This window comes from Sparus aurata, chromosome 9 (assembly GCF_900880675.1).
Source record: "Sparus aurata chromosome 9, fSpaAur1.1, whole genome shotgun sequence".
Classification (NCBI taxonomy): domain Eukaryota; kingdom Metazoa; phylum Chordata; class Actinopteri; order Spariformes; family Sparidae; genus Sparus; species Sparus aurata.
The window spans coordinates 4610137-4637953 of NC_044195.1; the positions used below are offsets into that span (position 1 = coordinate 4610137).

General features: G+C 42.6%; 1 protein-coding gene and 1 long non-coding RNA gene across 3 annotated transcripts in view; one reads left to right on the plus strand and one right to left on the minus strand.

Annotated features, from left to right (window-relative positions):
- The window catches only part of vwa8 (von Willebrand factor A domain containing 8), a 129446-nt gene that overhangs the window by 1989 nt on the left and 99640 nt on the right, over positions 1 to 27817 (minus strand). For both annotated transcript variants that reach the window (XM_030427979.1, XM_030427980.1), the window contains exons 40-44: positions 22572 to 22680; positions 19927 to 20052; positions 14587 to 14745; positions 10540 to 10638; positions 2900 to 3138 (exon numbers count right to left, since the gene is read on the minus strand). In XM_030427979.1, the coding sequence (XP_030283839.1) occupies positions 2900 to 3138; positions 10540 to 10638; positions 14587 to 14745; positions 19927 to 20052; positions 22572 to 22680 (732 nt within the window). The remainder of the gene's footprint in view (positions 1 to 2899; positions 3139 to 10539; positions 10639 to 14586; positions 14746 to 19926; positions 20053 to 22571; positions 22681 to 27817) is intronic.
- On the plus strand, positions 16501 to 17798 carry LOC115587903 (uncharacterized). Its single transcript, XR_003985224.1, has 3 exons — positions 16501 to 16806; positions 17021 to 17244; positions 17463 to 17798. It is a non-coding gene; the product is annotated as an uncharacterized LOC115587903 (long non-coding RNA).

The following is a 27817-nucleotide window of genomic DNA, read 5'->3' on the forward strand; positions in this document are numbered from 1 at the left end:
ATGGAACACTTTTCATTCTTTCATTCCCTCATTTGTTTACACATTCCTCTTTTCCGAACAGTAGTTTGTCCTTTAAATGAGGACAGATGCAAGCACGCACAGTCAACAGGGATATCAACAGCATTCCCAAAGTGACCAAATGCAATATTGTGTATAGTGTTGTCATGATACCAAAAATATGACTTTGGTACGATACCTCCCTAAAATATCTCGAAACCGATACTGAAACGATACCACGGCGGAAAACTAAAACATCATCAAAAGTAATGGAATAAAATATTAGATGACAGAATGTGAAACTTAAAATGACTTATTTCTTTTTATTAAAACACAGTAAAAAAACAACAACTTTTGTGTTAACTGTTGTGCTAACTGTGGCTAATGCTCCGTGCTCGACGCCCCGGTACAACTACCACACTCCATACGCATATAGAGACCGAAGCTAGGGAGCTCCAGGACAGAACCAGATACACAGAGACTTGGACACACCAGGAGAGAGCTTGAAAGAAGTCCGCAAGGTAGTTGGACTCTGTGCTGCCCAGAGACGGCCGGCACACGGGCCCTAGAATGGTGTATTGTGGCTGAACCGTCCAGCCCCGCCTTCCCGCAGGCTGCTGCCATTATCTTCTCAAATGATATGCAAACCACGCTCTACTTGCCCCTCCCCTCAGGCCCCTCCCTCTCGACGCCAAAACAGTGACAGAAAGTTCAATGACAATGTTTCCTTTTTCAGTACTGATTTTGTTTTCAATGCCAATTTTTTTTGGATACCAAATTTTAAAGTCACCGTTCTGGCTCCATAAGACGGGCTTTGTGGTGTCCGTGGGCTTGCCCTTAATGTCGGCAACGTGAGCGAAATATTTCCATATTTCTTTCCGTGTGTCTGCTTCTTCAACAAGCCTAGGACAGTCGGAAGGAGCACTCATGCCACTTTCAGCCATGCCTGTCTCGCTCTGCTGCGTGACTGTCCGTCACTGTGAAACCGCGCCCACTCTGGCTGCAGGCAGCGAGGAAGCAGAGAGAAGCTGCACACAGACACGCTGCCCCGCTGTCGCACCAAGTTCATAAAGTACCGATACTAATAAAACGCAAAAAAGTATTGTTATTAATGGCTGGGTACTGCGGTACCTTTCTAGTATCGGTTTACCGTGCAACGCTAATTGTGTAACTGTATGACTTCATCATCATAACTGAGTTCCAATGCTTGTGTGCTTCCATGACAATGTAAATATAATCCCCTCATTTCTTTATCCCAGCATTCTGACTCGTACTCATAGTTAAAGAGTATTTCGTACTGAAGTCATTATCAAGGGTCAGAGGTTGTGTTCCTATTATTCCTAGAGTAATGAGTGAGGCTCAAACCAGGTCATTGTCACTCTGGAGTTCTGGAGTTCTGGAGCTCGTGGCTGCATTCTAATCATGAAGCAAGCAGTTCCTCAGAACAGACTGAAGCATGTACTTACCCCTCTTTGTCCTTCCCAGGACTTAATCTGGGATGTGACAACAAAGGTCAGCAGGAGCAGCAGCAAGCAGGAACATGAGCAGGCCTCACATCGACTAAATTGGAGTGTCATTGTTCTACTCAACTTTAAAGTCTAGTTGTTCTTTATTGGTTTTGGATGACCGACAACAGTCTAGACCAACAAACCAATTTAGAGTTTGGAGTTTTTTTTGCAGTATCCCTAAAATGGACTGCATGGCTCCTTTACAAGAGATGCTGATGTTTATGGACAGTCCATTTTGAAAAACCATTTTGAGTTTTTTCCATCCTTCTCCTTTTCACTTCATCCATTTTTCTGCTTTGATCCATTACAACCATTCATCCACCTTTTCTCTCCTGTCTTCTCTATCTCCATCTTCTCTGCCTCTTTACTTCACCTTTTTTTTGACTTCCTTCCTGTCATTCTTGTCCTTATTTGGCATCAGCTCTGATTACTCCCCCTTCACTAATCTTTTCTATTAGGGATGCACTGATTGCAATTTTCATGGCTGATACAGATTTCTTAATAGTATGACCTGCTGAGGTCACAGTACCCTCTCACTCTGATAAGCATTTACGTAGTGTATATTGGTGTATCCAGGACTCGTATTGTGAGAGGCAAAAGAGGAAGTCCTTCTGTACTGTGCTGCAGCTGACATGTGTGGAAAATATAAAATTACCCACCTTGAGCCTCTACCCAACAGAGCCTCTGTGTGTTGAATGTATATTATCCTCAAAGTAAATGCACAATTAATGCCCTATGGCTAGAATGTTTTACTTTCCTTAAAGAAAACAGGTGCAACAGATTTATTTAATAACACATCTTGTCATCAACTGAAGAATCAGATATATCTGACACTGATCAGTGGCAGTCATGCTAAAAAAGGGCCAATTGTCTGGTGCATCGCTACCTGGAATTTCCTCATTGGCTTCCCTACCAGGCTGGACACACTGGATGCCTGTGTACTGCGTGGCAGCTGCCTTGCTGAGCTGCTGCAGCTCACTAGCATGTCTGTGTTCACATAGGTTGCGTTGCTCCTGCCTGCTCTATGTGTTTACATGGAGTTTGCCTTTGATAATTATCAATAAATATGATGTGATTTTCCAGGTACAGACATAAAACTGTTGTGAAATGCTAGTATGAGCTAGTGGATATGACCGTCTACAGGTGGTTTTCAGCTCTGTTTTTGCCGATAACTTTGTGTGTTGTGGTAGGCGAGACTCTGAATCAACGTAGTAGTGATGCAGCAGCCATGCGCGTGAGGAAGGCGTCTAATGCATCCAGTGTGAATGGTTGAACCTGTTAACACAGACACTGAAATGAAAAGTGAAAGGTAACGCCGCGCAGCAGCACTGCACAGGCATCCAGTGTGTCCAGCCTGTTATTTGAGCCACCAACTATTGTCTCCATCTCCTCACCTTTCAGCCTGATCCCCAAGGGATCCAATGAAGACAGCAAAGGCATTGACCTGCGGGTCTGAGGTCAGGACTTGGGCGAATCGCTCGGGCCGGATGCCATAGCGTTCCAAGTTGGCATCGCTGAGCACCACTACAAAGTGCTCGTCGGCCTCTTCTCGTGTCAGCTCCTTAATGCTGGCATCTGTGCCCTCCAGAGTGTAGTCGCCACTCATGCAGAACTGAGAGTGGGCATGCATGGTCTGCGGAGGTGGAGGGGGAGGAGGAGGGAACAAGATAGGACATCATATTATTCAGTATATTGCACAGGTCGAAAAATAGTTTGTGGTGGCTGATCCTGGTAAGTGCTGGACTGGGGACTGCAAACAGCTCTGATCATTACACTTAGAGGTTACCTTTCAATTGTGTATTGAAGAGTCAGTTCACCCATGACACAAAAAACAAAAAAAAGTTCCTGGACATTCATATAATTATCTGAATGACTACACACCACTGTTGAAAAGAGAAAACACAAAAAACATTTTTGTAGCATTGCAGCCATTCACTTAATGTATACTAATAGTTACTTTTCAATACAGGCTTCTGAGACATAGAAAGTCACCCAACAAATTAAAAAATGTTTTGTATGAATGTGCGGGAATAACTGGTGTACTAGGGGTGGAAAAATAATCAATTCTTAGATGAATCGCGATTCAGACGTGGATGGTTCTGAATCGATTCACAAATGTCAAAAATCGATTTTCTACATTGTCATGTTCGTGTTCGAAGGATGAGGCCGTGTTGTTAGCAAGTAACTTAGTTTAATGTCTCACGTTCTCAACAACATACATGTGGCTCCATCTGCAGTCTTGCTCTACTCTGCTATATGGTACGGTCAGTTGACCACAAACCAGTATTGCCGCCTAGCGGTCAAACATGTAATAACATCCAATCATAACATCCCCCTTTTTCTAAGGCAAAATGTATTAACATGAATTATCACATTAGCTGGGTCAGTTATTCTAACCATTTCTCATTCAGCATAACCCTGCAACACATATGCAGTATAAACAGTTTATATCAGATTGCATAACTCATATCTAAGCCAACACTAGACCATTTAGAACACATTCACAACATCAACCAATATACATTTTGTTCAACATGTTTAACATGTATATTGAATTTTCTTTGTTTATAAGTTCAGTCTATCAGGCTTTCGGATTTCTCTTGTGGACCTTCTCAACTCAGGTTCACTTGGAGTAGGTGTGTGAGAGTCAGTGTTACAGTCCATAGCAGGTGTGGGAATTACCTGAGATTCACCACATGTTACACTGAGCTCACCATCAGTCCCTGGAGGAGTCTTTAACAGACTGCGACGATTGCGTCTGAGGATTTGTCCATCATCAGTTTTCACTGTGTACGATCGTGGAGCAACTTCTTGCAGGACAGTCGCTTTTGTACTCCATCCATCAGCATCCTCAATCCTGACTGTGTTGTTGGTAGTCAGTGGAGGGAGATGCTTGGTTGTTCTGTCATAGAATGACTTTTGCATCATTTTCTGCTGTCGTAGCTTATGTTCAATCTTTGAGGGATTCTTTTGCTTTAATTTGTCGTTTGGATGACTCGGCAAGGTTGTTCGGAGCTTCCTCTTCATCAGCAGTTCAGCTGGTGATAGACCGCACTGAAGAGGTCTGTAACTCAATAAAGCCAAATACGGATCCGAGTCACTGTCAGCAGCTTTCTTTAGGAGTTGCTTGAGAATGTGAACTCCTTTTTCTGCTTGCCCATTTGACTGTGCATAGTGTGGGCTTGACGTCACATGCTTGAAATCATATTGCACTGCAAACTTCTGCCATTCTTTGCTGCTGAAGCAGGGGCCATTGTCGCTCACCACGGTGTGTGGAATGCCATGTCTGGCGAAGATAGATTTAGCATGTGTTATGACACAAGTTGATGTTGAGCTTGCTAGTAGCGCCATCTCAGGGAAGTTTGAGTAATGATCCATTACCACTAAATAGTCTCTGAAATGAAACAAGTCCATTCCTACTTTGTGCCATGGTGCTGTTGGCACCTCAGCTACCACCATAGGCTATTTGCTCTGCTTGTTCCTGTGTTTCTGGCATGTTTCACATTTACTTATGAGTGTTTCAATGTCTTTGTTCAGTCCGGGCCAGAAAACCGTCTCTCTCGCCCTCCTTTTGCACTTTTCGATGCCAAGATGGCCTTCATGTATCCTGCGCAACATGTCCATTCTCAAAGCCTGTGGAATGACAATCCTGCCCTTTTTTAACAGCAGACCATCCACAGTACTAAGCTCCCCTCTGACATGGTAAAATTGTGAACACGAACCAACTGGCCATCCCTCATCCATGTTCCTCATGACATGCTGTAGCTCAGCATCCTTTGCTTTAGCCTCAGCTATTTGTCTTGACTTTGTGTCAGACACAGGCAGTGTAGCCGACACCATGTTCACATGACACTGTATGTCCTCGTCTGTTGCACTCACACTGTCGCCTGTAGTTGCTCTGGATAGGGCATCAGCAAGGACTAAGTGTTTACCTGGAGTATATATCAGTTCAAAATCATACCTTTGCATCTTCATCATTAACCGCTGAATCCGTGGCGACATTTCATTCAGATTCTTTTTGATGATGGCGACCAGTGGTCGATGATCAGTTTCGACTGTGAAAGAGGGCAGGCCGTACACATAGCTATGAAACCGCTCCAAACGATACGCCAGTCCCAAACATTCTTTTCGATCTGAGTGTATCGGCATTCAGATTTTGTCATAGCCCGGGATGCATAGGCTACCGGTTTCCAGTGTTCACCCTCAGCCTGGAGTAGCACGGCACCAATACCATCTTTGGAAGCATCTGTAGACACTTTTATCCTCTTCGTGTGGTCATAAAATGACAACACAGGTGCTGTGGTCAGTGTGTTCTTGAGTTTTTGCCACTCATGCTCATCTTTCACTGTCCATTTAAACTCACAGTCCCTGTGCAGAAGCTCTCGTATGCATGATGTCTTTGCTGTCAGATTGGGAATGAATTTACCTATGAAATTGACCATCCCCATGATGCGTAGCACACTTGTTTTGTCTGTGGGCCTTGGCATGTTCTGTATTGCCTGTATTTTGTCTTGATCTGGTTGGACACCACGTGCAGACAGCTTCTCTCCAAGGAAGAGGATTTATTTAACACCAAACTCACATTTACTCTTGTTGAGTTTTAGTCCATACTTTTGTATGCGTTCCATAACTCTGTTCAGCCTCTCATTGTGCTCTTGGGCTGTGGAACCCCATATGATGATGTCATCAATGTAGACTCGATCTCCATCCAAGCCCTCGATGATCTGCTCCATCGCTCTGTGAAATATTTCAGGTGCTGACTTTATACCAAAAGGCAGTCTGAGTAAGCAGTGTCTGCCGAAGGGCGTATTAAAGGTATTGTACTTTGTGCTGCTTTCCTCCAGTTTCAGCTGCCAGAAGCCTTGTGAGGCGTCAAGCTTCGTGAAGTAGCTGGCACCTGACATTTCACTGATGATCTCTTCATGTGTAGGTATTTGATAATGTTCACGCTTTATGCTCTCATTTAGGTCTTTAGGGTCCATACATATTCTCAACTCACCATTCTTTTTCTTTGTGATGACCACTGAGTTGACCCAGTCTGTAGGCTCATTAACCTTTTTGATCACCCCTAGCATGATCATTCTGTCGAGTTCTTTCTTTAGGCAGTCTTTCAGTGGAGCCGGAACTCTGCGTGCTGCATGCACAACTGGTTGGGCACCTTCTTTCAACTGTATTTTATATGTGAAGGACAAAACACCAAAACCCTTGAAAACATCTGAAAAGTTCTGAACAATTGCATCCATAGAGTCATTTGTTGGGTTTATGGTTGGGATGATGCGATACACTCTTTTCACAAGCCCCAGTTCTTCACAGGCTCTGTCAAGAAGAATAGGTGGTGCACTTTACCTTTAACTGTGACACTCAACCTGCATGTGCCCACACATTTAATTGGCCGCCCATTGTAGTCTTTCAGTCCAGATTCTTTTCTTTTTATTTGTGGCTTATTTTTCATTGCCTTTACATCACACATGCTTATGAGATTTGCTTTTGCACCAGTGTCCAATCTCATGGTGACTACAGTCCCATTTATCATTAGGGGAGCTATCCATTTATCTTCTGTGACATCACCATACCAACAAGAGCCTGTCACTGAGATCAGGCTCATCTACTAAGTTCACAGTTTTTCCTTTCTTCCCCTCTTTCCGTCTGGAGAAGCATTGTTTAGCAAAATGATTCTTGCCTTGGCAACTGGAGCATTGCTTACCAAATGCTGGACACTGTCTAGGCTTGTGCTGTGAGCCGCAGTGCTTACAGTTCATCATCACGTCCTCCGACTGCTGTGCAGGCCGGGTCTGTGTGCGCCGTCTCCGCTGATACGACACTGCTCCAACCGCTGACGCGCTGTCGCTCACCTGCGCCGAGGCGACTGCAGACATCTCGCTGAACGTCTTCACGTGCTTTTGGGACAGCTCACTCGCCTGGCAGATCTTAATGGCTCCTGCCAGCGTCAGCTCCATCTCTCGTAGTAGCCTCTCTCTGACCTTTTTATCCTCCAAGCCAAAGACAATCTGGTCCCGGATCATGGGTCCTTCAGCGTCGCGAAGTTGCAGGACTGCGCCTTTAGCCGCAAGTCTGTCAGGAAGCTATCGAAGGGCTCATGCTGCCGCTGTGTACGAGTCCAAAACACGTACGAAACGCAAGAGGCGGAACTCAGAAGTGTGGAAGTGCAGCGCCCGGACAGTTGACGCCGTGCACACAACAAAAAACATGGGATGTGTCTTGAATATCTGTACTCACAAACAACTCATGGGTGGAACGTCTGAGGCATTTGTTCACGCCGAGCGGCTCGAGCGCAGCGTGGAGACCACTGTTGGCTGTTAGCTGTTGGCTGATAGCTGTGGCGTTGAGTGCGCAGCGTCCAGGTTAATTTGCGACACCTGTAACTAACTATCGGGTATTTCTGTCATTCCGCCGTGCGTTCAAATGGTTACTTAAAGCCATCGTTCCCAGCCGCATACATCGTTATCTATCTATAAATGCACGGAATCTCTGTCTGTGTGTGTGTGTGTGTGTGTGTCTGTTGGTCAAATATCTCTGTGGATCAGGATCACACTGACCCGAGACTTTCAACATGGCTGCTGTGTGGTTCAGTGGTGTGCATCTAAGCATTTGTTTGGACTGCAATGATACCGTGTCCACTGGAGCCACCACAGTCACGTGCGCACCAGAGCCAATCACTGCACACCGTGGCCACGCGCGCACCAGAGCCAATCACTGCACACCGTGGCCACGTGCGCACCAGAGCCAATCACTGCAGAGCTCAAGCCCATGACATACCTGAAGAAACAAGCGGATTTATACCTGCAGCGGAGCGAGCTGGACCGGGATTTTGCCAGCGGTTCGGTCCCGTTCTGTTCTGTTCTGTTCTGTGCATCTAAACTGACTGTTGTGGATTAATGAGATTAAACGAGTCCGGACCGAATCTGTTCGGGTCTGAGGAGATCCGGAGACGCGCGGACAACAAAGTGGAATCGGAATCTGTGGATGTTCGTGCGTAGCTAGCCGCTAGCTAGCAGCTAACTGCTAGTGGCTAGCTACACGGCCCACCTCCCGAGGCGAAGGACCGGACGCATCGGCACGTCCAAAACCGGACCTAGGGTAAATAATGTCCGCCACGCTGTTTCGCGAACATTGCTGTCACGCGAACATTGCTGTCACGTTTGCTTTGTGTCTGGTGCAGGAAGAAACGGGAAAAACGGGCTTTTGTCATGAAAGTGTCCAAGCAGCAAGTTTGGTTGTTGAGGAACAGGAAGTTGTGGGAGGGACCTAGGCGGATGATTGACAGGCAACGACGGTCGGACAGCGATATTGAGAGTTGAGAGATTTGTTACATTTAGCGTGTTTGGAGTGTGTAGTTAGTGTGTTATGTAGTGTTTGGTGTAGTGTGTTTAGTGTGTAGTGGAGTCGGTTTTTCGTTTAATGAGTCAGAACAATGAGGAGAAGCTGAATGTGGAGCAGGCAGTGCAGCTCTTCATTCAGCTGGAAGGAGCTCAGGCAGACCTGAGCATTGCCTGCATTTAAATGTAAATAGTTACATATAACTTTGTAAATTTTTTAAATGTATGCACATATTTAGCAAACAACAATTTATATTTGCATTATAAGTAAAAAAAAAATGGTTTGTTCTAAACATGTTTATTTGTGGTTTTCACAGTAAAAAAATCTTACTTTTTCTACTCGGATTTTATGGTTTTTTTTGTGATTTTAGGTCCATTGTGTTAATACAGTTTGTCAAAATAAAAAAAATAACTGTACAGTCACACATGTGAGGTTGTGCTGAAAATAATGACACCAAGTAAATAGTTTTTAAGGTGAAATATAATGGCAAAATCAAAAATAGTCAAAAACAGCCAATTATACCCTGGAATATCGGATTTCACAACAAACCTAAATACCCCTGACGTCCCACCTTCAAACACAGCCTCATTTGGCCATCCATGAAAAAGCTCCTTAACCTCCCACTTTTTTATAGGAATACACTTTTGTTACGGGCACTGCACTAGTTTTTAAAATGTATGCACATATAATGCAAATATAAATTGTTGTTTATATTATAAGTAATAAAAAATGGTTTGTAAACATATTTGTGGTTTTCACAGTAAAAAAATCTAACTTTTTCTACTTGAATTTTATGTTTTTTTGTGATTTTAGGTCCATTGTATTAATACAGTATGTCAAAATAAAAAAATAACTCTACAGTCACACATGTGAGGTTGTGCTAAAAAAATAATGACACCAAGTAAATAGTTTTTTATAGTCAAAAACGGCCAATTATACCCTGGAATATCGGATTTCACAACAAACCTAAATATCCCTGACGTCCCACCTTCAAACACAGCCTCATTTGGCCATCCGTGAAAAAGCTGCTTAACCTCCCCTTTCTATAGGAATACATTTTTCTTACGGGCACTGCACTAGTTAAGCTAAATCCAAGTCAATGTGAAAACTGTACACTGTCATACAGCCCGCACAGTATGTTGAAATCCAGCCCGAACTCAGCGTGAGGTCAGTCAGCTGTGGCAAAATGTGAGACGTCCAGATCAACCTGTGATACAAACACCGACCATCGACCGTAGACCAGCTGCAGCTGTATTACTGTACTACATGTATGCTACTACAGGAACACTTTTCTTTTCCTTTTGGTTCCTTGCAAAGCTGGATGTTTGCTAGCAAATGTAACCTTCCAGTTGACTTACCACATTTCTTTCATTTGTGTTATTAATTAAATATATTGGAAGTAAATTAAGTATGGATCATTACAAATACTTTTGCTTTGAAAGTACCACGTAGTCACACAGTGAAAAAAAAGTGAAGGAAGTGATTAGCAAACTCAGATTTAATTAATTATTATTATCTTTTAAATCGTGCATGGAAATGTACAGAACTTGCTGCATCGAGATGCATCGAGAATCGATTTAGAATCGAATCGTTGACCTCTGAATCGGAATCGAATCGAATCGTGAGGTGCCAAGAGATTCCCACCCCTATGGTGTACAGTAAAGAAAACATGACTGGACTGATGATTAATCTTTACCTTGAGGACTTTGAGTCTCTGCTTGTTATTCTTGGGAACTTTGTCCGCTCGGACCAGCTCGATGTCGTAGCCGTCGCCAGAGTGGCCCACTATGTCGTACTGCACAGAGAAAAAATGTTATATCAGAGGAAATTTGCTTAGATGGTACTAAGGAACAATGTGTCATAAAGCATGAATATAAATAGCAACAATGACTTAATATTAACTTGTGTAAAACCCTTTTGTCTCATCCTCATGCAGGACCTAGATGCAGGTGTGATGGTGCAGAAACGTCAGATCGTAACTTACACAAAGCTATCCTCGCTCCAACTGTCATGCTAAAGTGCCTCACATAGGATATCCATCACAGCTGGCTTATGTAAGGCTGGGTCAGCCTGGCACAGTGGGTTCCACTCAGCTATTTCAGGACCCAGGTATTATGTATATGGGCTATTTCTAATAAGGGTGGATATGGCTGTGGTGGTCAGAAGTATGCGACTGTGTGTCTCATCTGTCCATGTAGCTGTTACTGGGTAGATGTGTATGTGTATTTTTCAAAATGCTTTCTTTTGACTTCACATAAACTTTTTTGCACTTTTTTTCATTTGGGTTTTTATACACATCAGTCACCAGGAAATCCTTGAAGTTAGGTCTACACACTACTCACAATAAGTTAGGGATATTGTTATTTACATGAGTGCTTTTCCTATTTGGTCTGAATTTTAATGAAATAAGTAAAAGTTCCCTTGATATTACTAATAATGAATGAGAAGAAACACCATTTTCATTAGTTTAATAGTTATTACCCCCAAAATTTAGACAATAACAAGGATAGCCCCAAATAACAAAAATTGACAATGTCAGTAGCGGGTGTTTCCACCATTTGCCGCAATGACAGCTTGACAGCGACGTCTCATGCTCCTCACTAGCCTCATGAGTTTGTTCTGAGGCAATGCGTTCCACTCCTCCACAAGTGCTACACGCAGTTCTGCCAGGTCACGTGGAGGTGGGGTACGATCATCCAGTCTCTGCTTCAGCTGGTCCCAGACGTGCTCTATGGGGTTCAGGTCAGGGGACATTGCTGGTCATACCATATGAGGCACTCCGACTTCCTGAAGTCGAGCTGTGACAATTCTGGCAGGATGTGGTGGAGCATCATCATCCATGAACAGAAAGTTGGGGGTGTGCTGGCAGAATTGGGGGATGATGATGGGTTCTGTGATGTCTCTGAGGTAAGAACGTGCAGTGACTGAGCCATCTACAATAACCAAATCTGTTTTGCGCTGACTGGTGATGCCTGCCCAGACTGGTGCACCTCCTCCACCAAAGGGAACCCTGGGGACCATGTTGACCTCGGCGTATCGCTCACCTCGCCTTCTCCAGCAACGCTGACGACCATCATTTCTGTGCAAGGTGACCCGACACTCATCAGTGAACAGGACGGTAGACCACTGCTGCATTGTCCAGGTCACATGGTCTTGTGCCCACTGCAAACGTTCACGGCGGTGTCTTGGTGTCAGTGGAGTCACCTGCAACGGTCGTCTGGCATTCAAGCCAAAGCGGTGGAGTCGGTTTTGAATGGTTTGTCTGGAAACCCTAGTACCCCTCACATCTCGTAACTGGGCCTGCAGCTGTGTGGCAGTTGCATAACGATGTCTGAGTGCATAGGTCATTAGGTACTGGTCATCGTTGCGGTCTGTCACTCGTGGGGCTCCACTCCTGGGTCTGTCACGAACTCTGCCAGTAGTTCTGTGTCTTGATGCAAGTCTGCTGATGACACGTTGAGACACACCAAGTTCACAAGCAACATCTGACTGCCTGCCACCGACCCGAAGGCGCGCTATGGCCAGGTGGTGCTCGTCCGTTAAGTGACGTCGTGTGTTCATGGCTGGCTGAATGATGAACTTGGAATGACTTACTGACAATACCAGCTTTTTATACCCACAGAATGTTGAAATTGATGCCACATTGAAAAGGGTTGTCTTTTAGTTTTTTGGTATTGGCCCCAATATGTAAGGCACACTGTACACAGTGAGACCATTACGTGGAAAACACAAAATGAGATGTGTCTATCACCCCAATACAATTGCCTCCCTATGCCTAAACTCTCTGAAGTGAAACAAACACCGTATGTATGAAATCCACTGAGTCTCTCACAATATCCCTAACTTACTGTGAGTAGTGTGTATATATATATATATATATATATATATATTTGTTTTCTGTTCCATTTTTGGCTTTTAAATGGGGTCTGATGGCTGTTATAAATAGGACATGAAACTTACAAGTGACAAATTCTTAGGATTAATGTTTCATCTAGCCATCTTTAATTCAAACAGAAACCATGAATATATATGTTTGTTTGACCTACCACCATCAATGGATATCTTACATTTACACACGCATACACACACACACACACACAGAGTAAAACTGCAGGTAGCACAGACAAACTGAGGTGAAGGGTTCCATGTGTTTGTGTGATCAGATGTGCTTTAATTTAATGGGTGTTATGCAAAGAAAGCTGTAACACTGTCTTGTGATGAAAATCACTGTGTGTGTGTTTGTGTGTGTGTCTCTGTGTGTGTGTGTGTGTGTGTGTGGGGTGGGGTGGGGGGTGGGGGGTGATATGTGATCAGTATTAGTTGGGTTGAGTGTCACTTAGGGGCCAAGAAGTCTGTCTCCCTTCAACCTTTTTACATGCTCACATCTCCCCCTCCCCCTGTCTCTCTGTCACTCTGTTTCCCTTCTTCCATCTTTGGCATTTTCCTTGTTTCCTGATAATATGGTTCTACTCTTTCCCACTATCAGTGGCCCTTGACATGTATCAACTTTTGAGTCTTCTTTGCACGGACTGATGTGGTCAAAAGGTTGATATAAGAGCACCAGTGGCACATAAAATGTATTTTAGGTAAGCAGGAATGATCATAGGTTTAAACTAATGAAAGTCTAGCAAAAGCCAAGCCCAGTGTGGCTGTCCATGTCAGAAGCTACACAAAACAACTCCTTAAGATGGCTGACCTCAATAAGATTTCATTTATAAGACCACCAGGGTGAAGGGAAAACATTAGTGGATGGTATTCATTAGTATATTGATCCAGGAATTATCCAAATAAAGTGTCGTATTACTAAATTGTGTGAAATGAATTTCATCTGAGAAAGGTAAGCTTGGTTAGTTATTATTGTTTATTTTATGGTCACAGAGCCTACCAGCTGTGAGTGGAAACCTGATTACCAGTGTTTCTCAGGAGTAGTGTGGCTCCAACACATAAACCAATTTATATGTAAACAAAAATGCTTTCAGGGTCAGATTAATTCAGAAAACAAATGATGACATTCTCCATGTCTCTGAATAAGCAGATCCAGGATAAAGCTTTCTGAACTGTTCACAGATTCATCAGGGCCGTCCTGATAAAATCAACATGTTTGACATTCAGGATTTAAAATCTGAATGATTACTTTGGTAATTTACAAGCCAGACCAAAGCAACCAATGAAGGAGGCATCCTGGAGCAACTGGCAGTGCTGCCAAGCAGTGGTAAACATTATAGTCCTTGATGCAAACAAAAGATGACAAACTCATCCAGACTCATTTAACCTTTAGCTTTGTTTTCTTCTCACTGTAACGCAAAACTATAGTAAGTTGTTACACCATGCTAATCTCCTTTTTGTTTATGTCTGTTTCCCCATGAGATAATGTGAGAGCGATCACGTGTTCGCCCAGCTTCAGTCTGCAGAGCCATAAAGCCAGAGCATTGAAGGCATGCCCACTGCTGCATAGAGCGCTGTCTGCTGTTTATTCAAAATTTATTAACATTGAGCATTTTATGTGTCCAAATGCACCAAACTTGACTCTGCACTTCCTGTTGTCCTCAGTAATATACATGCCAAGTATGAAGTAGATCGGATGAAAATGTTGCCACATTTGTAAGGAATATGCATTTGTGGGATGAGCAGCAGAACTGAGTATGTGGGTTGTGCTAATGAAAAAAATTGCCAAATCTTCTCTTGAAACAATCCCAAACACACAAATTTCCTTTTTTCCGCTTTGATGTTTGATGTTTCTCACCTTGAACTTGTGCTCATAGCTCTCTAGAGCCTCCATGACCATACACACTGCCTCCATGGAGCGCTCCAGCCTGCCATCCACGCCGTTGAAGCGGTACATGCTGCCCGACACGTCAGCTAAGACTCGTAAACGCTTGGGCTTCTGCTGAGGGCTGCCCAGCTGTAAACACATGGGAACATACATACAAAGCACAAGATTAGAAAAAGTATTAGCAGCGACTCAATTAAAGAAAGTACCTACTTTGGAGAGTGTTTTGTGTAATATGGTGTGGCTTACTTAAAATAACATTCAACACAAGGCCAGGATTTCAAAACGCTGCAATTACTTCAGTGTAGACCTTCACGCCAAACCAAAAATATGCAACGCTTGGAGCTAAATAAGGTAGAAAAACATGGTATGCATATTATGGTTGGTGTGTGTTTGTATGATTAGTTTGGGAACTATCTCCGTGCTGTATGTGTGTGCGTAGTATAACATGCATGACAGTAGAAGAAATGACTAGAAGCTGTCTACGAGCTCGAGCAGAAACACGGGGTGTAATAATTTTCTCACACACAGCACTGGAATGTTTCGTCTGACAGATAAAGGTCAAAATGATGTGTGTAAGTCTGGCAGTGTATTTGGAGGTGCAGCTCACACTCAACTCGAAATGTGGTTTAAATATCTGTAGCAACACACATATAAACACACACACACATGCGCGCGCGCACACTATGGCGTTAAATCGATGTCAAAACAACCACAGAGACACGCAGCAACGCACGCACGCACGATAATTTTGTTATGCGTGCGTGCGTGCGTTGTTACATGCAGATTGTATTTCACGCGTAACAAAAAGCTGTGTACGTATGAAGCAGCGTGTGCACGTCTGTCTGTCACTGTTTGACAAATGTTGTTAGGCGTTCACACACACGTGCGGTCGCAGATTCTGATGCTACGCAACCGAAAGTAGAGTCTGGAGTATTGCTTGTTACAGTTTGTAAACAAAACATTGAAACTGAGCCCCTCCTCTCGGGCTCAACTGTGTAACGTTAGCCTCCTGCCCCTGACAGCAGCAGTTACCAGGACCACAAAGGTAAGGAAATACAGTCCGAGAGAAGCGCTGGTGCCTCCGTCACCAACACCGGGAGCCTCCGGTGTTATGTTGCCGTTGTGGTCAGCTGTGAAGACGGTGTTAGCGGCGGATGCTAACCGCTACCGCTAGCCAAAGTTAGCATCGAGTTAGCTCACCACCACAACAGTCTACAGTCTAGGCTTTAGTTGTCAGTAACGGGAATCGGCCCGCGGCTCCAGCACTTCACTCAGGCTATATTTCTTTTTCTTTGCCGTCCTGACTGCTGCTGCTGAGAGAGAAAGACGTGCTAGCACCATGGATGTATTGTTATAATAGATCCATGTCTAGCACTCAACAGCATCAGATACAGCTAGTGGGGCTAACGGGAGTGCTACACACAGCCACCACCACACAGGACTAGAAGCCAGGTGATGATTAAGACGGGTTTCATTTTTAAAAGTCTAGCGTTTATTTTGGGCAAAAGCTCAAGACTCAACCTTTTAACAGGGTTCATAAAACTCATTCTGTGCCTTAGACAAGATAATAAGGTATTAAGCACCAGAACTGCGCCCCCTGCTGTCGAAAAGAGCCTCCGCAGAGTGGGTTGATGCAGCAGGTGGAACATTTATATTGTTAGTGCTGCTAATCAGTTAGCTTATTAATGCTTATTAGTTGCTAATAGTAAGAACTCTCCTACATGTGCTTGTATTATTGTTGTATATTGGCTGTTGTGAATTAAGCTGAATGATTCATTCTTATTTCTATTGGTTGTTTACCATTCCTGGTACTGTATAGTTAACCATGTACCTGCTGTTCTGATAACTGCTTTTTATTCTCTGTTACAGAACCACACAACTTTCATATACCTTCCACAAACACATGCTCATCTGTCACACTCACACCATCAACCATTCCTAATCAGCAATTGAGAAACTAAAAGGAACTAAAACTAAAAGGACTAAAAGGAACTAATTCTAACCCAGCGGCCATAAGTGATTCAGTCCAGTTTACCATACAGTCCTTAGAATAAATCTCCACAACACATTCGTAACATGTCTTACAACGAGAGAAGGCCACCAGATAACACAGTCACCAGTTAAACCCACCGGGGGATCATGACATTGTGGGAAGACTAGCTATCAGACTGCACATCAATTCTGAATCAGGTAAGCAGTATCTATGTGATCTTTGAACCCAAATCATGATTGTGAACTTTTAACATTATAGTTTAACAACAGATCCACTCAGACACGTCACACTGGTGAAAAGCACCTGTAGAACTGAGTTTTGAGAGCTTAAAAAAATAGTGTTGCCTGTAACGTTGTGTCTGGTTTTCACCATTTTATATACCTACACTAAACTTGTCCTTTTTCATGTCAGGTGTATTGTTGATGCAGGGCTAAACCAGGGATTGACAAGAGTTGCCAGTGTCTGATTCTACACCGTAACACAGCAGAGTGGGCGGGGCCTGCAGACCGACCCAGTTACACCTGCAGCGAGCAGACAGAGGAAGAGGAGTGTGAGATCCACGGGGAAAGGAGCAGGAGAAAGAGAACGACAGCTGTCGCCAGCAGACGGGCATTGACTGTCGGACTAATTGAAATGTGAGTTTATACTCTGCCCTAGGGATGTAATGAGATCAAAATCTACAGTATTTGCCTTAATTTTTTACCATACATGTTCATACATGTTGGTACTACCAATACGTTACATCCCTACTCTGCCTCCATTGTGCGAGTAGTGATCCCTGGTGGTGGAAAGTTATTGTGAATGTGTGTAAAAGTACAGTGACTGAAGTCCCCCCCCCCTCCCCACATGACAGCGTAAGAGGCCGACGCCCAAGGACGGTGTGACAGCAGTGGTGCCAATGACGAGAGTGATGTTGGCCCGAGGTGACGGTGAACAGTTGATACTCTGCCCCATCGTGTGAGCAACGATCTTAGGACGTAAATGAAGTGGTGTGCATGTATTGGGTTTAAAAGTGCAGTGACTGCCATCTCGTTTCCCCCACAGCTCCCGAGTCTGCGCCCTGCAGAGGACAGTGTGCAAGTGGAAGACCAGCGGTGGTCATGGAGAATCGGTGTTACCAAGTCACCACAATAACGGACCCCTTCCCCCCAGACCCCTTTCTATAATTTCTGTGAATAAATATTGTTTTAAATGCCCTTTACGGTCTCCAAGCACTTTCTTGGTTATCGAAACACACGTCATATACGTCAGCGTAGATGAGAGCCAAGTCAGAGACAAGAGAGACAATGAATGAAATCCCGCGAAATGATGTGCGGTCAATATGACCGCTTATGGCCGAAATAGGTAAAACAAATCATATTTTCTTTTCCTTTTCTGTAATTTATATAAAAAATATTCTCAATTAAAATACAGAGACTTTTAGAAAAATGGTTAGAAGTCTGTAATGTTTGCATTTTGTTATTTACATCACAGATTGATAACTTAATTGTGATAATGTTCAAAGTTATTATTATTATTATTATTATTATTATTTCACATAAACACACACAGTAAGTATAACGGTACTGTGCTAGGTATTCTTTTCGTTAGTTCTTTATTGCTTTAGCAATATTGTTGTGGCATTTATGGCAATAAAGCGAATTTGAAATGTATTGAATTAATAAACCTTTAGATTCTTGATTCTTGCCTGTAGACTGATAGGTGTTGTGTGTACAAATGAGCAATACATGCATATTTCCTGAGATTTGTATTGTCAATGGGAATTTGAATTTAAATATCAGGCGATGTTTTCTTCATGGAAATTATTTTTCAGGCGAACAATTACAATAGAGAGGGATCCGTTTTGTGACAGTGGAGCGGAGGGTCAGCAGCTGGATTTTGCATGCACGGTCAGTATTAGTAGGTGTTTGAGGTTTATTATTACGTTTGCGGACATTATTACATTCAATGTAATAATGTAACGGCCTCTGCGTGCGCACAGTTTGCGTGTGTAGGCAGGGGCCCGTGGTCATGATAATCCCCTCTATGGCTATAAGAGATGGATACACAATCAATTTCATGTAGTTTTTATTGAATCAAAAATACATAGGTAGCCTATTATCTAATAAAATAGTCCCACTGTAAAAAAATAACCAAAAAGGCTGCAGGGCGACTGGGTTGTGGGTCAGCATGTCGTCTTCTCCACTGCTTTAAAAAACAAACAAAAAAAAAAAAACTGAGCAGCACTGCTCAATCCACTCATACCTTGTTAACCTTCCACAAAGACACGTTTTGTTAAAACGAACGAGCAGAGGGGTCATTCCCCGGCAGATCGCACCCATGGGCCACAGTTTATTTCAGAGTTGTCCAAGTGCGGCTGGAAGTGGGGATTCCAGCACCACGGATAGCGCGTGTAAAAAGATTTGACAAACGTTTAAATGTGTTTGCTGCAAGCGAAAATATACATAATAAATGAAGACAGTGGTATAGGCCTATTAGCAATAAAAAAAAACAATGAGTTGTGTGGGTGCGGCCGGTGAGCGGACGGCAGTGTTTGATGTAGGAAGTAATGTAAACTTGAAAATCAATTTCGGAAATGCGGTGTTTTGAGGGGAGGGGAGGAACAGCGGTGTTTCGGACAGGGGCTGTTTCGCAATGGAAGGGTGTGTCGGAATGGAAGGCTGTCCCCTCACTCTGGGGTTAAAATGAATCATGTCATGCAAAAGCCTATATGTCTGTATCTCGCATTGGATCGATTGCACCATCTACTGGATGAAAATGGAACACAGAACAACTACGCGAGGCGTTCATGTACGCGGACTGGTGCGCACGGTGCAGATCAACTTCCGGCTGCGAAGCATCAGAATCTGCGACCGCATGTGTGTGTGAACGCCTACCAACATTTGTCAAACAGTGACAGACAGACATGCACACGCTGCTTCATACGTACGCAGCTTCTTGTTACGTGTGACAGAGTTTGCGCATGTCATTTCCGCATACGTGTAAGTGCGTGACAAAAATGTTCAATCATCTTCATGCAAGCGTTAACATGTGCGTTCGCAAAAAGACGCATGAATGTTACGCGTAGTCACTACGCGTCGTGTGATTATCGGCGTGCAGCAGTCATCACACGTGAACATGCGCGTGAATGGGGGGCCATTATAAGTCAATGAGGAAACTACATTACACGTCAGGCGCAGCTTGCTGCACAGGCGTCAAAGCAGGCGCGAGTGACACGTTCAGTTGATAGGTGCGCACGCTTTTTGAAACGTTTCTAACGCCATACACACACACACACACACACACACACACACACACACACATACACACACACAAACCTCTGGATCCAGTTCTCCCCTGCGTTTATATATAGCCTTCTCTCCAGTCAGTCCATCAATGATTTTAGCATCATCCAATTCTCCTAGAGCCTGGTTCTTCAACCATTGTCTTTCCTTCCCTTTAGCCTGAAAAAAACACACATACACACACACACATTCTGTTTGGTGGGGCTTTCAGAGGCAACAGATTGGTTTGAGAAACAAGGCAGAATAGAAAAGCAAAAAAAAAGACAGTTGTAAATCCAGTCGACACATTATGGACAACGAGAAAAACAGTAAATACAGTATAAGTAATGGAATGAAAATGGAAGATTTTTTTCAGCCGATATAGTAATCAATAAATGCTTCTTATGGTTGATATGATAAGATAATGGATAATTTCACATTTTTGTTTCTTAAAAAGAAGTTTTTAACCTGCACTACATGCCTACATCTTAGCCATAGTAAAAAAGGCTAAGATGTAGTGAACAAAGATGATAATATATTCTACAAGTTTAACAAAACAATTTTTGTTAAAATCTGAAAGACTTTTGTTCCCCTCCTTTCTTGCGGAACATGTATTGCAAATACCGATTGCGTTGTCTGCCTTATAGTATGTAAAAAAAAACACCTTCACCAGTGATGACATACTTAGTTCTCTAGTCCACACTGCGTGGCTCTTCTTCTCTGAGTTTACTGATGGATTGTTAACCAACTTTTAAAGATGCATAGAAGCCATCTACTATATCAGAATTTTGTAAATATTGTGCTTTTTAGGTCAATGAAAGAATTTTGGCCTTCCTTTGATCTGCTCTATTTATCAGCTATCATAAGATACCAATAAATGGCCGATAATATAGTTTTTCTAACATCTAGCTGGTAATTTAGCAGACACTGTCTGACCACATTTTGCTGTGGTCACTGGAATGGGAGGGAGGACAAGAGAGGAAAAGAAATAACACTTTCTCCCATCTTCAGTTTGCTGCATGACTGGAGCATGACTCTTTTAAGTATAAGGTTTATGTGTTGAAATTGATAAATAACTTAAATGTTATGATATTTACCTTAAGGATCTGCAGTGTAATAAAACTTGTTTTCTGTCACACTCAAATCATCACAGTTGCAGAGTTGCATTTCCCTAATTTGCCAAAACGTGCCAGGTTGTGAGGAAGGAACAAACTGCATCTTGCAGATGGTCCTTCAAAATTTCTTCGATTTTTGACAAAATGGTATCTTGCAATGAACTCATTGTCATCAAACATTCTCCAAATATCTCTTCTCCCATGGGATGTCTCTGCATTACTCCAATCTCCTGAGAAACAGGCTAGGACACCTCTGAAGCTCTAGTGAGCACTGGCAAAGACAGGATACTTTGGTTAATGAAGTTGAAAAAAGATCTTTTATTTCCATGGGCCTAAAAGTAGGAGCAAAAATGCGTTTCCCTGTGATTCTTTGGCCAGTTAGACCTGATCTCTTACCATGAAACGCTTGATAAATATGAACCTAGGTTTTTGCAAGTCAGTCTGGCAAGCCCCTCCATTGTTGAGAGATAAGTAGAGAGGGGGGTTTCCCTGTGGGTAGACTGAGGTGGGTGGAAACAATACACTATCAGTTTAATGAAACCTTGCAGGCTATGTGTGGGTGTATACAGTATGTGCGTGTGAGTGTGTGTAACTTCTTAAATCACTCTTCAGGTATGATAAAAATAATATGACTTCACAGCGTCACGCCTGCAGGGATTGGTATAATCTCCATCAGCTTTACAGAGGGAAAGAAGCCTGAGGCTACAAGGACAAACACAAACAACAAGCAGCATTCATGTTGAAAGCCAGCACTGGCATGGCTGCAAACACCTGGACGGAAAACACAAACACACACACACACACAACATATACAAACAGAGGTTCACACCTGGACAAGAGAATAATAGAGCAAGGCTTAGTGTAACTGCTCTGTAATCATCCTCACATGCTGCATGATTTTCCTCTCGTCAGAGACACACACACGCACTAAAACCACACACACACACACACACACACACACACACACACACACACACACACACCAAACCCTACTTGAATGTATCAACAGATACCTCTGTTGAACAGAAGCTCAAACAAAAGGAGGAAAGTCTAAAACTAAATAATGAAATGGAGACAAATTCACATCCTGGATTTGTAACACCACCCTCTATGCGTTTCATTCACTTAACCAATCATTGTTCTCCTGTGAGACAGTGCCCCCTTTTTCCTGACCCCCTATCACAGGTTGTATGAGGTCAACCAATTGTCCTCTATCAACTTTGTGACCACATGAATTTTGTTGAATGGCCTCAGTCAACTGGACTCCAGTCCTCACTGACCAACTTTTCTGACCTGTCAAACCAAGAGGATTAATACTGAAATTCCAATTAAGGTATTAAGTTTTCCTAATATACCAAATTTAAGGCTGAATCTACATAATGATGGACATCACATGTAGATTTTGCACTTGTACATCTTCAAATTTGATTGATGTACAAACTGTGCAATTTTGCTGTATTTTCAAAACTATATTGATTCCTCTATTTAGGAAAGGAAGAGTGAGACACTTAACTGTCTGTGCCTGAACTCTCTTAGCTGTGCCTTGGTCCACAGTGTTGAAGACCATGTATAGAGTGAACTAACCTGTAAAGTGTCCAAGATAATGCGTAGAGACTGAACTTGTCTCCTGACAGCGTTGGAGAAGCGCTCATACGTGGCAGCATCATACTCACTCATATCAATCTCCTTCAACCTGGAGTGGAGGGACAGAAAAAACAGAGAAAGGGGAGAGACAGATGTTTTAAGATTAATGACTTGACACTGCATGTAAAATGTCCATTAGATCAAGCACATAGTAGTTGTATTTGTAGTTTTGATTTTGATTTTATTGTTCCAAAGGGCTTTAACAGAGGTGTGTTGGCCTCTATTCATATAACTGTGCAAATCAGATGACTGATGGGCAGTTTAATTGGGCACATTCAGGTTTCTTCCTACCATCTACTCAGTAATTATGTGGCTCTCAATTAAATCACTTGGGCAGGCAGCCCTCGAGAAGATTTTGCTGCCGGTGCAAATCAAGTGACACTGGCCCAATGTGTTTGAGTGGTACTCACAGTTCTATCTGTGGACATCTCAGTCACATGTCCTCTTGCATGTACTGGTTTATCACAAAAAAGTACACATCTTATTGAAAAGAGTACTAAAGAGACTCAGTCTCATAACACGAATCATATTTTTATAATATTTTTGCACACCTAAATGGTTGGTTTCAGCTCATAAAGTGCAAATCATCAAATGCTCAACTGCATGGAGTTCAGGATGTCTTACACACCGTCACTTCATACATTTATCGAAAAAGCTGAGGCTAACACTGGAATCTACTTCTTCTTCTTTCTGTATTTTGCAAAATAATTATATTCATACAGTTTATGGATGCAACTGCTAACCCTGATGCAGCAGAGCAGAAAAACAACACGATTTTACATTTGAAGCTGCTGCTGTGTGCTTGATTTTAACAAAGAAGATCAGGTAAGTAGAAGAAGAGAGAGTGAGCTCATAAGCTCAGGACACCTGTGGACGAACTAACACAGGGGTCAGTGTTATCAAACAAGGAGCTCATTTTTAGCATCTGTGCATGTGTGTGTTCTCTTCAAAATACACCTGCGGACATGACAAGACAGATGGACTGTGCCCCCCCAAGATGAGCTTATCTCTTTAATCCCACTGTGCAGGTACTTTAGTATCGCTGACACACACAGACATAGAATAATCCTCTGGTGTCCTCATCAATGTTCAACCGAGTGTGTGTGTGTGTGTGTGTGTGTGTGTGTGTGTTGAAGAGAGACAGGAGGGGGAAATCTCTGCCAGGTGTTTGAAATTTTTGGTGACAACCAGACCGTGACCACCACAGAGATACAGAGCAGTGACTTCAAAACACAGGTAGGGACTGAAAGATGGTGTAGAGGCTCTGAGTGCATGCGTGAGAGAGAGAGAGAGAGAGAGAGAGAGAGAGAGAGAGAGAGAGAGAGAGAGAGAGAGAGAGAGAGAGAGAGAGAGAGAGAGAGAGAGCAAGAGGCTAGTTGCATGACAACAGCGCAAGATTGGTGTATTATGTAGACTGCACTTGCATCAACCATGCAATCAAACAGACCAAACACACATTCACACGCATTCACTCACAGAACATCTGCATTTACTAGGGTAAATGAACTGACAAAAACAACATCTGGGGAGCCACACAGTAAGTGCTAAAACAGTCACTGTACCAAACAACATAAAGTGAAATGTTCAAAGATGCATCACTTGGCAGACGTGGATGGCTCTGCATCGATACATAATTAGGAGTTAGGAGTTTGTCACCTGAAGTGAACGTCTCCAGTCGTGAAGAACATAGCGATCCTAGCTTATCAGCCGAGGAGTGAGTAAGGAATGTCAACTTTGCTGTTCAACACTGTGCAAAGTGTGTGCAGCAGAGTTTGTGATGTTCACCAAAATAACACGTGCAATGTCTTAAAGCTGCTATGTCAAAAACCTTAATATAGATTACAGCCCTGCAAATCTGAAAATATGCATTTTTTATATTGTAGACTTTTTGAATAAAAAGAGAATTTAGAATAATCCTACTTCTTGCATTACATTATAAAAAAATGCTGTATACAATGAAGACTGATGATGACACACTAAGATACACAGGGATGTATTGAGAATCGTTGTGCGCTCGATTCACAGCTGAATCATGGTCAAATTGACTTGTGAAGCCAGTGAAGATTCAAATATCTAAAGTAGACTACCACTTTGAGTGTAGCAGTCTTTTTTAGGTTGCTGGATGGTTTTGGTGTTAGCACATTTTAAAAATGTATTTACATTTTTTATCTTAGCTATAAGAGGCACTTTGTAGTTTTAGGGAAAACATTTTCATCAGTGGAGATGGAACAGTCAGGAAATGCCTCTCTGAATGAGTTTCCTTCTCTGTCAACTGACACAGCCTGAGCAAAGCCCCTGGTTTTCACTCCTAAAGGCCACTCAACACAAGATCACACTGCAGACTCACTGGCTGTTGATGGGCAGAATCTTTCATCAAAGCTGCATTTTGTAGTTTTGGGAAATACATTTGTATGGAATTGTACTGAGTTTTAATTTCTCCTCCAAAACTACACAGTGCCCCTTTATGAAACTGTAAATAACTTGCATTAAACATGAATGGCTCTTGATCTATCCCTCTTTACCCACTTATATATAACCTTAGATAACCTTTCCCACATTTATATCTTTAGACAATTAAGCCTTAATTAAGCCTTAATTAATAGTAATTATATATTATTATATTAGCAATTAACGTAACCTGCATGTATCCTGTTTGTACATATGAGGTAACACTCAGGCAAGGCAACAAAGGCTGATAATCAATAATGTTAATTGCTTCCTTTGATGAATATGTATGTTTAATTTTAGCCCATTCCTTTATAGAGTCTGGCCTTGCATTCTCATGACGCACAATGTCTCCCTGTCTGTTTCTCTGCATTCACACCACATAATGTCAACCCAAAAACCAGTACATAGCAGATTAGCTTTCTCCATACGTGTGTGTGTGGACACATGAGAGTGTTTGTGGTGAGCAGACACTCTGGCAAGTGGCCACATCTATTTCCTTCAAATTCCAGAACTTTGACAGTGAGTTTGTAAAATTTTTTGCACAACAACCACAAAAACAAAGACTTAAGCTGACACTCCCAACGACTTAACACACTAAACACACAGTATGCTTCCATCCACAAGACCAACCTCTCCCAGGATATAGACTATAATGGTTCATTGTTTAAATATTTTGTTTTGATTTTATTTCGCAAATGATGATGCATGCAATTAGATAAACAGACTGCTTAAGAAACATTGGTTTGCTTGCTGTCCATTGTGGTTGCCTTGCTTTTTGTTGGCGTTTTAAAAAATGTCAATGTGAATTTATGTATTGCAATAAAATCATTAAATATGGTTGACACGTAACAGTAACAACTTATTCAACACTACAATTCAATTCTTGAGCGATGCTTTCCATCTCTGGGGGTCTGTACGTTTTTTTCTCATGTTGCTTTTGTGTTATTTAAAGAGCAACTAAACCCCTCAGTTTTGGATGACGTGCTCTAAGCTGGAAATTCAAAAAATGCCTTGATGATGGGCGGGGCTCCAGGAGTACTCTCCGATTCCCCCCTCCCCCCTCCCCCCTAACCGTCACCACACTCACACGCGCAGAAAAAAAAAAATCATAAACACAAACATCGACATTTATGCTAGCTAGCTATCTGATCATGAGTGACTCTGACAGTAGCGCGGACACTTTCACCACAGAGAGGTCCTTTGAGGTGGAGGACTTGTCGCCTCCAGAGTCTCTCACTATGCCTCTCTATTCGCAGTTCTCTCAATCCAACCTACTCGCACACAGATTCCAGATCGGCAGGTGCTAGTTTTTATAGGAGGGGGCGGAGCTAACCGTGGTGGACCGTGATGAAAACTGCCTCCAAAACGTCATCTGCCTCCATCTCAGCCAATAGGAAAATTCGATTGTAATAACCGGGTTTTGAACCCATAGAGGGCAGTCACACTTACATTTTTACTACAAAATACGCCAAATTGAAATACTTCGACTAAAATGTCAAGAGTTGGACCAGAATCACTCAGCAACACTACTTCATACCCAAACACATTGGTTTTCAGCAGAAAAAAGTGGTTTGGGGGTTTAGTTGCTCTTTAACAGAACTTCCATTTCCGAGTTTCTAAAATCCAGAGAGAACTTTTTAACATGTTGTTTGACACATTTCTCATAATGGAACTCGAATAAAACAAAGCAAAGAAGCAACAAGGAACTTGAGAGAACACGATCACCATGATGGAGTGTTCCAACAGAAAAGTGAAGAAAAGTTTGTTTTTTTCAGAGGTAAGCGGGTTGGGGTATCAAGCTCTAGAGGACCAAGTTGGGGGCAGAGCTAGACCTTGTGAAGGAATAACACCCGCAGTCAAATCTCTCTCTCTCTTGGAGTTCTGACTCGGAGCTGTTCACTACTGGGAGGAGAGCTCAGAGTTTACGTTTAGCTTTTGAGATTGAAGAGTGGAGATTTATCTTCACTCCTGTTTATCAACCTGACTGCAGCAGCAATTTGTGGTTGTGACCTACGTTGTTGAGTGTCTATGTTCTTTAATGCTGACTGGAGCTGGAGGGAAAATGTATTTTGTTTCATGAACATTATTTTGCAGAGAGGAGAGGGAAAAATAAGATAGAAAACCAGAGTCTTTGGTGAGTGCTGAGTTGACCTGAATTCAAACAAAAAAAAAACATAGACACACACTCTTACCACTTGCTGTTCCTTGCTAGCTTACAGGTATTTGGGGTAAATAAACACTCATGTGAGTAAAGCAAATAAACAAAGATGCTAAAACTCACAAGAGTAACGCAAGCCAAAAATGTCCTAAGCAATCAGTGTGAACACACTATAAAATAACTTTTCTCTTAAAAAAGGGGCTAAATGTGTGTGTGTTTTACTCTTGCTGGTGCCTTCCATTGAACGACACGCAGCCTGCAAGCACAGGACCTCTAGTGGATCATCTTTTGTGCCATGTAGTGAGTGAGTTTTGTGTTTGGTAACATCAAAAAAGACAACAGCACCTAATTTGGGTCAATCTGTCGAACATATTAAGAAACAATCTAATCCGTTAATGTTCATTTAGTATGGAGACACAGCCAGAAACATATCAAGAGATGTGCAATTATGTGTGTCTGACTGCATATGCTCAGGTGGGAGATTCATATTTTAGGCATACCTAAGCCTGTTTTTACTTGTGTGTGTGTTTGTGTGTCAGGTTCTCAGAGGTTCATGGAGGGATCAGAGTTTGATTGATGA